This window comes from Pomacea canaliculata, linkage group LG9 (assembly GCF_003073045.1).
Source record: "Pomacea canaliculata isolate SZHN2017 linkage group LG9, ASM307304v1, whole genome shotgun sequence".
Taxonomy (NCBI): domain Eukaryota; kingdom Metazoa; phylum Mollusca; class Gastropoda; order Architaenioglossa; family Ampullariidae; genus Pomacea; species Pomacea canaliculata.
This window is the reverse complement of record NC_037598.1, coordinates 16021083-16032195: the sequence shown is the minus strand read 5'-3', so window position 1 is coordinate 16032195 and position 11113 is coordinate 16021083. Positions and strand designations below refer to the sequence as shown.

The 11113-nt window shown below is 34.2% G+C and overlaps 1 protein-coding gene across 1 annotated transcript; it reads left to right on the top strand.

The window, feature by feature from the left end:
- The first annotated feature begins 64 nt into the window (after positions 1-64).
- On the top strand, positions 65-8445 carry LOC112571926 (protein SET-like). The gene is made up of 8 exons (XM_025251334.1): positions 65-463; positions 1335-1406; positions 2337-2454; positions 2746-2921; positions 3254-3333; positions 3640-3707; positions 5096-5149; positions 5323-8445. The coding sequence occupies exons 1-8, from the start codon at positions 191-193 to the stop codon at positions 5436-5438; spliced, it is 957 nt and encodes a 318-aa protein (XP_025107119.1). The 5' UTR covers positions 65-190; the 3' UTR covers positions 5439-8445.
- The last annotated feature ends 2668 nt before the right edge of the window (positions 8446-11113 follow it).

The following is an 11113-nucleotide window of genomic DNA, read 5'->3' as shown; positions in this document are numbered from 1 at the left end:
CATTGGTTGGATTTTCCATGACGTTCTAAAATTTTTACATTTCGTCCAATAGGGAAACGTTTTATTACGTAGTACGGCAAAAGCGTAAAAGCGCGTGTTAGAAGACAGACATAACCCCGCAGATTTTTCAAACTTGTATTACAGGAACTCGTGCATTTGCTATAGTTGATTACAAATTGCATCGTTCACAATGTCCGGAGAAGGTGCTGCAGAAGCAAAGCGACAGAAACTAGAATCGTCTCAAGAGGATGAAGACACAGATAATAACATTGATGTAAGTGAGTCAGAAACACAGAAAGCTTTGGAAGACATCGATGCATGCCAAAATGAAATTGATGCTTTAAATGAAAAAGCGAGCGAAGAAATACTGAAAGTCGAACAGAAATACAACAAGTTAAAGAAACCCTACTACGACAAAAGGAATGAGCTTATCGAGCAGATTCCTAATTTTTGGGTAACTGCAGTATCCTTTTGTTGACTTCACTTTTCAGTCTTCATATGCTTTTGAAATAGCAATTAAGTCTGTATACATTGGGTTTTCATGATATTAATTTTGAGAGGTTGATTTGAGATATAGCCATGCTTAAAACTGAAACATGTTTCACTTTTCTCATATTTTTACAAGTCAGTTTTGTTTAAGCTTTATTTAACTACAAGTCAGATAATCTTTAATCTTTGGAATTAAAATAGATCGCTCTATTATAATCATTTCTATTATGAGAAAGATTACACTATCTAGTATATTCTTTCCCTTAAATGATTATAAATGTATATTGTAAACATTTTTGTTGTTTTTTAATATTTGTCACACCTATTTAGTAGGAGCATATTTTACCATTGTGCCTTCTACAATAACTATGCAAGAGTAAATGTAACATCTACTGCATAGGTTGCAAATACTATTGGCAGTTAGCAGTTGGCATGAATATTATATATTTTCTATATTCTCTTACTTTTTTATAGCATAGAGAGAAAAACTTTTTTTAGACCAGAGTAATACAGTCAAAATGAGAGGTTTCATCTCAGAGTTAAATGTTCAAGACTAATTCTACTTTTTAAAGCCTTTTATTACATACACTGTACAAATTCCCTTACTGATTCATGAAGTTAATATAGATTTTCAGCTGCATATTACTGCAGTCTAATTAAGCTGGCTGTTAAAGGTTGACAAGATGAAAGGAGTGATATCACTTAAGTTTTATTTAAGCTTTAATTTTTCTGCCTACATAACATTTGATTTTCTTTATACAGATTTAGTTTTTAGTGCCTGCACTGTTTGTAACACCATGAGCTAATAAATATTCTTCACTTTATTCTCCTTAAGTGTGCTATAGTTTGTAAATCACCCTCAGATTTCTGCAATCCTTGATCAAGAAGAGGAAGAGTGCCTCCATTACTTAAAGAAGGTATGTTTTTCCATATGCAGCAGATGGGGATGCATGGTTAGGGGTGGGTGGGATGTCTGCAATAGTAGATAACGTAACCTGGTGGGGTTTTTTTTGTTATTAAAACAAGGAAGGCACTGTGAAATACCAGCTTTATTTTGGAATTAGCTTAATAAATTGTATAATCTTTATGTAGATCCATGTATTTTAGATGTGAACATCATGCTTGAGTGGTTAGTTTTCATTGTGTTCATCTTGTGGGATATTTTATTACAAAATTTTAATTCCTCCACATCTTAAAATAAAATGCCCATCCATTTGTGAAGTATAAGATATTTTTCAATTAGGCTAGAACAGTGGTTCTTAACCTTGTTTGAGGTACTGAACCCACAAGTTTCATATATGCATATTCACCAAACCCTTCTTTAGTGTCATCACGAATTGCGGGTTTGTCTTGACCTCCGTGGGGGAGGCTCCGCTGAACCCCTGAGACCGACTCACCTAACCCCTAGGGTTCGACCGAACCCTGGTTAAGAACCACTGGGCTAGAAAAATATCAGAACTGTGATGTCACTGCATTTTATTAAAAACTGCTTCTGTGCCTCCCACTAGCAGTAGCACAGGCTGTGTAAGTATACCTATGGGTGGCACTTGTGATGTACAAGTAATGACAATGGAAAGCTGAGGGTACTCAGCATGCACCATTGCAGCAACACAGTTGCTTAAATTTTTTATTAAATAATCAGTAATTATGTTTTAAGGGGATTTGCGGTGGTGTACGTGTTGTGTCATTTTGTAAATATTTAATGAAACAGTGTTTCGTATCTCACAAACAACAGAGGCAACCATCAGCATGATTTGTACAGGTTACATGCTTGTCATCACATGTGTAAGTCTTATTTCCAAAGCATAGACCTTTAGACTGTTATGCTTGTAATGATATTTTACCAGGTGGAAGTTGAGGAGTTTGAGGATATCAAATCTGGATACAAGATCAGCTTTCATTTCAAGTCCAATCCCTATTTCTCCACAGAAGTATTGTGCAAAGAGTTTCACTTGGCACCAACAGGTGAGAATGGGGCAGGTCAGACAATTTTTTTAGTGCTTTCAGTGTCATATAGTCATTGGCAACAATAGCAGCCTTTGTGCCAGCTAATAATAGCAAGATCATTACCACTTCCTGTAAATGCTTTCAGTTGTTTGCAGTTCATTGGCTACCAGTGCAATAAGTCATACATGGCTAATAAAGGAAGTGGGAATGGAATCTTTCGGCTTAGAAGTTATTCTTAACAATTTATCATTGCAATTAAGGCTTATCACTTGCTACTTCATGTAACTCATTGTCATTTCTTTGTTGAAGGTGACCCAGAATCAAAATCCACACCAATTTTCTGGAATAAGGGCATGGACCTAACTACAAAAACTCAGGAAACTGCAACAAATGGACAAAACCGCAAGCGTAAACTTGGGAATAAGCGCAATTTTTTTGGATGGTTTTTAGACAATAATGATCCTTCTGCTGATGATATTGCTGAGGTATGCAAAATAGCTGAATCTGTACTTTCTTGGTTCACCAATGATGGATGCTTGATCGTTGCAGCAAAATTGTTCCTCCGCCCACATTTTCTAAAAGTATAAGCTCATGAATGTAAGCTTCTTTTAAAAAAAAAAACTGTCTAGAATCGTAATATTGATGGTGTGGATAATGTTTTCAGTTGTACACAAGTCATGAGTGAGTGTTTAAAAATGAGCTTGGTGTTTTCATGAATTCAGACAAAACCCTTTTTATTACTTAAAAATTAAAATACAGAATAAATGATATTTTATGCTCCAAAAATAATGATTTGTATGTACATATTGGTTGCTAGGTGATAAAGGATGATATGTGGCCTAACCCATTGCAATACTATCTGGTTCCTGAAACAGAAGTGGAAGAGAATGGTGTCAGGTGAGACCTCTGAGTGACAGCATCATTTGTAACATCACCATTTTTGTTGACTCAGGAACTGAACTTAGCACAAAATGTTTTTAACCCAGCAAAGCAAATGAACAAATTTTCTGCATAATTTGTACTTTATGAAAAATTAAAATAGTGAATTTTAAATAATGCAGGTCAAGAATTAAACCTGCAGCAAAGCAAACTATTATTTGAAGCATTGTGAATCGTGATCTGCTTGGATGAGAAAGACCCATTATTGTTCGGATGGGACTTAGACTTTTCAGATAACATATGGCTGTAAATAATGTTTTTCAGTGACTATAGCGATGAAGATGATGATCAGGATGAATCGGTTGTGGTGGTAGAAGATGATGATGATGATGGTAAGCTCTTAGCTTTTGCTGTGAACTTTTTTTGGTAAACTTTTACAAATCCAATGTATGGACAATGAACAAAACTACAGTAAATGTTCCCTATAAATACTTTTAACTAAAGTAAAGGAAAATTTACCAAAATCAGGTAATAACTGAGAGGGTTCTTAGTTGTGAAATTGACCAGTCTGCTTTTATTCCATGAACCATTTCAAAAAATTATAAATTCAAGTTCATTTATTAAAATGTTGAAAATAAAGCTCTTGAACAATATTTTGGCTTTTGTTAGGTTGTGCTTACTGATTTGTAGTGGAATATGCTCCCCAGTAACAATCAAACACTACTGGTGGAGCTTGGTAGATTTCTTCTTTGAACACCCATACAATAACTCCAGACAGGAGTGATTAGTCGAGTAGTTAGAGCGTTGGCGTCTGTCTGAACTGAGATGCATGTCAGCTAGATACTTATGTAATGGCTCGCTTTCCCCCATCGACCCAGCTGGCAGGAACGGGTAGCTGGTTCCAAAGAGGGTTGGGAAGGTAAGGCAGCAAGAGAGAGAGATAGATGGGCATCGCCGTCACATAAAACTGGCCTCAAGAAAAATGAGGTCTCATTCCCTAACAACCTGGAAAAAAGGTCATGGGACAACCTTTACCTTAACTTGTCAAATTAGACCTTTAATTATCTTGATAGACAAGGATGCTCTCTTAAAATGCACTGTACATGTTTTTTTAATATGATTTCTGAAAAAAATATCACAAAAGAGCAGTCGGTCACCACAATACAACAATCTTTTTGTTCATATAAATATATGACTTCTGCAAAAGATCATTAATGAAGCACAATCTTTTTGCTGATAAACAGAGGGACAGTGAATGTGGGCTTGTCATTTTGACCCAAAATCTTATTGCCCTGGTCATGTTTACCTCCTGCGTTGAATCAATACTGCCATGACAATATTGTCCCATAAAAGACCATGTATTCCAACACCGTAAGTCCTGTGAACAGGCCTGTGTCAAGTGAATGCCCAAGCAGCAACACCTGTTTAATGTCAACCTAAAACAGTCATGTACTTAATTTTTTTTTGTCCTACATGTGATTACTGCATAAAAGTTGTGATAGAGCACAAATTGTTGGGCACAAGTCATGTTGGGGAGATAGTCATAATAGAGATGATTAAATAGCAAAATATGTCCAAAAAATTGTTGAGATTGTATTTAAATATAAAAAGTCAATTTATAAAAAGGCTTTACATGAAAATCATAAAATCATGTTTGTGCGAACAGTTTAACAACTGTGAACATCTGTACATGCTTAAATTCATGCACATGTACACTTATAGTAGAGTATTTAGAAAAGGTTATTTGCAATTAGAAATGTCCTTTTTTCCTCTCTAACAGATGAGGAAGTGTATGAAGTTGAAGATGAAGATGCTGACGCATTGGACACCACAGGTTGAGAATGACGCTTATATTACTGATTTGTCTTTCACACATCTGCTACCCACTGCAATAATATATATAAAACTAAATTTTTATTCCCTTTTTAATGTTAGATTATCAGTTTATTTTAAGTGACAGCTATTTACAAAATGTCATTTATTTATTTTTGGTGCATGTGTGTACAGGCGATGTTGAGGTGATTGATGGTGAAGACGTGGAAGAAGAGATAATTGAAGGTGAAGATGCTGATGGAGATGGAGAGCTAGGGGAAGAGGAGCAGCCAAGGGGGAAAGATGGGTAAAAGAAGCTGTGATACTGTTTGTTCTGGACCCATGTTGCAGCTCAGGACAAGCATGCATGACAGTTGCTGTGATGCCTTGTGTAGAGTATTCCATAGATCACAGTTACTTTAGCTTTATTATTTAATACTTTAACAAAGAGGGCATGATTTGCATTGGGAATGAAATTTCTAGGAAAAATATCTTGGAGGATGATTGGAAGCTGATGAAATAGTCTGTTGAGTAACAATATGACAGTTTTCCTGCACATAGTAGATTCAGGACAATTTTCATTCTTCAAAGATCAGTTGTATGATTCTTGTAAATCAAGAATAACAAATTTAACTTTTCTGATGGATTCAAAAACTTGAAAATGCTAATTATTGTTGCCTTTCGGTTTCTAGATTCTTGTGTATCAGAAATGTGAATGCCTGAACTGATATTCTGACATTCTTTCATATTAAAACAAATGTATGACATCATTGAAGCATTCAGGCAGAGTATGTAAGTGTGTGTCATTCTTAGAAAGTTTGTAAGTGAGAACTGGTTTTACTATTTTCTAATCCCTCATGGAGCCTTACAGATATTTACTCCACTGTCTTGCATATGAAGCCATTCTAGACCATCAACCAATTCGTTAACTTTCTTGATTCAGAATAATGGCACTCATTTTTTTTCTGAAATATTAGAGCAGCTGAAAAAGGAGCTGCTCAAAAAGATTATTAAGCCACATTCCTTTTGCTTCTTCCCTTTCTGCTGCCCAGGGATGTTCATTTGTTGAAATTTAGCTAAGGCTTTATATGCAATTAGTACCTGAAAACTGGGAATGATATAATTTAAAAATAGGTGACTATCTTTTTCTAGGCTTTGTTCTTTGAACATAGACTTTGATCATGAGACATAGTTCCCATGCAAAATCTGATGTCATAAGGCAAATTATTGGTCTAATTGTATGTTTCACACTCATATTTTTTAAACATTTTCCTTGTGTTTATAGCCTATTATTTTCTGTCCCTTTTCTCTCAGACTTTGATTAATTTATTGATTTAGGTGAAGATGGAAATCAGCTGATACACAGGTGACATTTGATGCATGACACTTTTGTATAATGCTGGAAGCATTCTTTAAATCAGATTTTCAGAAAATATGTGTTCGAGAATTTTTTTTAATTTAAAAGTTTTGAAATCGGTTAGATCTAACATTTATCATGGTAATGGGAAATATCCATATTGTACACAACTTCTACATTTCTTTTTGACTGTAAAAAGAATTGATTATAAATTTGATGTTGATCCCATCAATTCCATGCAGTTTCCTTACGCAGTTTCGATTTCACTTTTTAATTGCCCACATTCTTTTGTGAGCTTTAATCAGGCTCATGTTGGTTATGACTTTTCTATTTGTGACTGTTTTATTGTATGTGTGGAAAAAATCACTGCAGTCCCTTGATTTAAAAAAATCTATATTGTAAATAGTTCATACCCATTATATATGAGGGTACATTATCTTCAGTGACTCAAAAATGTCATTCAAATTTGCTACTATTCTTTTATTTTAGAAAAAAAAGCAAGGCAAAAAAATCTCAGCATTACTTGGTCTGTGTTTTCTATGATCAGGTATTTTTTCTGTGGTTTAGGGTTGATCTTCAATACATTAAGCTTGACACTGTTTGGAAAAGGGAAAAGCATATTCATAACATCAATCGCCCGTCTCCCCTGACACTTATGAATGTTCAGCACCCTGGTGTAGTGGTTACGAACTTTGTTTATTGCTTTTTTTAGTCTAAACTATTTTAAAGTGTTCTAATCTTCAGTGGGATAATATCTTAAGATGACTTTATTTTAACCCGGGTTAACTTTATGCATTTTAATGGCTTAACAATGTCTCCTGCTACTGATTTCATCTTTTTTAAAAAAAAACTATCTTTGCCCATCAGGTAGCACTAAATATATGCAAAGTAAAACACCATAGTGGATTGAAATGGGCAGCTGTATCACAATATTTTGTTTTTGCCATATTCACACAAGACATTGGGGGAGATTTCCACATTTAAAGATTTCATTGACATTTTTTCATTCATTTGATGTTCTGAAGTAAAACAAATATTCACAAATTAGGATTCTTTTATATATCTTTTAGTGCAGAAAGTCTTCCTAAATGCAGGCAATTGTGAAAAGAACAAAAATATTGCATACTTTTTTAAAGATCCTTTTGTTTCTCTGAAGTTTTCCTGCTTAAAGTCAATAGATTGTAGTCTTTCCAGGGTACTGGGCTGTTTAAGAATTAAAGTATTGTGAATCAACAACAGTTTGTGCCAGCGTAAAAAGTGTAATGAATATATTTTTCTGAATACCCTGTTCTGTCACAAGAAGTTATAAAAACCATTGGTGGACTTTTTTTTTTAAAAAGTCCACATTTTAATGTGGGAATAGATTGGATTACATTTATTTTTTTTAAATTGCTGCCACTGGACGTAAGCTAGACTGAGTACAGACACTGTAAGGTATGTAAGATGAACATTTGAGAAATGTTAGAATGGCGTGTTGAGAAAAAGTGGTTTCTTCTCTCTACAGATAAGTTCCCACAAGTTCTTGTCTGTGTGCAGGCAGCTAAATGAGTGGTGAAAATGTAAAAGTGAGATTCAGATGTCTGTATTGTTTAGAATGAGTTCATATTTCTTTTAAACTTATGACATTCTTTACCAGAATAAGTTCCTTGTCATGAGAAAGTACAAGACAGACATTTTTTACCATCATCATAATCTCATTTTCTTGGGTTTTGGCACTTTTTTTAAATACCCTATTGTAAATATGCAGTCTTGTCAAGTGGATACGAAATCATGTTCTTGCATTCTCTACTTTCACTTATTGCTAGTCTGTTAGCAAGATTTGTATAGACCTTTCTTACATCTTATCTATAATATACATGAATGAAATTTTTGCTTCAAATCTAATAGCCAGTTTGAAGTTTGAAAATGTATGGAAATGCTATTCAAGATTTTGAAATAAAAGCAGTTTAACTTCTCCAAAAGGGAATTTTTATGACATGGACTGGACTGAATACAAATGTACTAGAGCCATGGTCATCTTTAAGATTTTTTGTTTGTACTAGCTTGACTTGTAGAACACATTTTCAAGTAAAACATGTTAATTACTGGGTAGTTATAATGTGTAGTGTAGAGTTACTCTAGAAAAAAGTATATTTTTTGTTTGTTTTTTTTTTTTGTTTTTTTTTTTTTGTTTTGTTTTAGAGGTTGCTGTGCTTTGGATTGGTTATATGAGTAACTTGGTTACAGAAAAAAAAACACCAAGGAAACCCTAAACCCTTAATGTGTCGTTTTCTGTGTAAAAGCAGTAAACAGTATTAGTAAGAGTATTTATTTGCTTCTCCAAAACAGCACTTTGATTCCTGGAACATCTGCACTGAAATTAAATTGGCATTAATTGCTATAAGGAATTTTTTTTTTTCTAGATCCTGTATAGTCTACTGTTGTTGCATCTTTTATCATTGAACTGTTCACTAACAAATTAGTGAGAAGTTCTGCAGTTTTGATTCCCATTTTTGCAGCATTTGACCAGTTTGTAAGATCATAGTATGAAAACCTCCTCACTTTTTCCCCATAAGCTCTAATAGAAAATTTTCTTGTACCTCTTTTTTTTTTACATAGAAAAAATGTTCGAAATGATTTTACATAGACACATCTACAAATTGTTTCTTAATTAAAAATTTTAATTCTGGCCTTATCTTTAAAACATCTGAAACAATAATTTGATAGGTCTGCGGCTTTAGAGATAGGTAAAAATGAAATAAAGATTGTATTTTTATTATTAGTTTCACAAACAAGTGTTGAAAAAGAAAGAACCCTACGAAAACGGTGTTACACAAAGGCTTACAGAATTTTTTTGGCAAAGTAGGGAGTTTCTAGAAAAACTCTGCCTTTAGCAAGCACAAAGGTATCTGCTGCTTTCACTAGAGGCCTTTACAGCAAGGGCATGGCCAAGATAATCCACAAGCTCTCAGTATCAGTAGTGTTTTGATGTAAATAAACGCTTGAAGTGGGAGACAGTGAGGTACCAGACATCGATTGACTCAGTACCATCAAGCACCTGTGGGGAAACATTTTTCTGCCAAGGGCCAGTTGGATATTTATAACAGTGGTTCTCAAAGTATTTCGGACCGCAGACCACTTTACTTAAGTAAAAAATATGGCGGACCACCAAGGCTTAAAAATCCCTCTGTACTATGAATTTCAAATTTAAATTGCCGCATTTGTTTTCTTTACAATTCAAAAGTAAATGTCCTTTTGTGACAGTAGTATAGTAATAAGTTGACATAAAACTACATACCTCGTTATTTGTAATTAAAATGTTAATGCGAGGAATGCATCACTTTAAACATCACTTTGCTGACATACAAGGACTGTCAGCCGCGGACCACCTGACTTCTGCCTGCGGACCACACTTTGAAAACCACTGATTTATAACATTATTCATGGGTAGTCATCTTGATAATTAGCATACTGTATTAAAGCTATAGTCAACAATTTTGCAAAGTATACACTCCCAGCCAGCCTGGAACTGTCCTACAATAATACAGACAGACAGCTGACAAGAAGTATACTTGTTTGTCCCATACTGGACATTCCTTGCATGTCTCTCTAAATTTACATTATTATTAAGGTTCGCTTTATATACTTCTATGCTGCTTTAAAAGAAACATCAGATTTCTTGAATATCAAGCCCTTTTGACAGTTTTGGCAGGTCAAGAACAAATGATTTTGCAGGCTTTGTAATTGTTGGCTCAACCATCCGGTCTTCACAAGCATTATATAGGGTCCACAGACTGGAAATTCCCCACCCCTGTTTTAGAAAAAATGCAAGTGCAGAAAAATGATGCATTTTTACTTTTTTCATTTAACATATTTTTCTACAAGAGGTTAGCAATGATGACTGTAGCAAGAATGGAAAAGCTGTTTAACTCTTGTTTTTTTCAGCTGATATTGAATTGGAGACAATGTCTTAACAAACATGAACATGGTAGAGACACTCAAATCCTATTGTGATGAACTCCATTTTAAATTTTTTTTGTGTGGTCTAAAGCCTTTGTCTAAATGAAATTTCTATTAGCAAATATCCAACTTGATTTAATCTTAATCAACAGTAATAGTGAAATGCATTGACTTGTGCAGGAAATAGAGCTTTACATCTGACAATATTCATTATGATGGCTCTGTAATAGTGGCAGCAATGGTGAGTATTGCAATCAGTAGGTGATGGAAAAGGATTGATCAACAAAGCCACAACTCATTCTAAGACAACTAAATGTGCTGTGGTCATGTGAATTTTCATTTTCTGACAAGAAGATTAAAAGTAAAAAGAGAGCAAATATATTACAAATTTGTAATCTTTGAATGTTTTGAAGTGTGTGTGTGTGTGCATACAAATTTCAGCCATTTTAAAGGTTGGCTGCAAGTCCGGAAATTTGTTTTGCTTGGCACTTAACTGATAAATATCAGGTAAATAGTGGAGAGGTGATAGGTAAGCCCCTTCTAACACCTTAAGCAGAAGGCAGTCACAATTCAGAACGTTATCTACTATCAGTATCGTAATTTTTTTCGTGTGCAATAATTGAAGAAGTATGATAAATTATTATTACATTAATAGTGAGACCTTAGGAAATTCTTATTGTAGCAGTATGT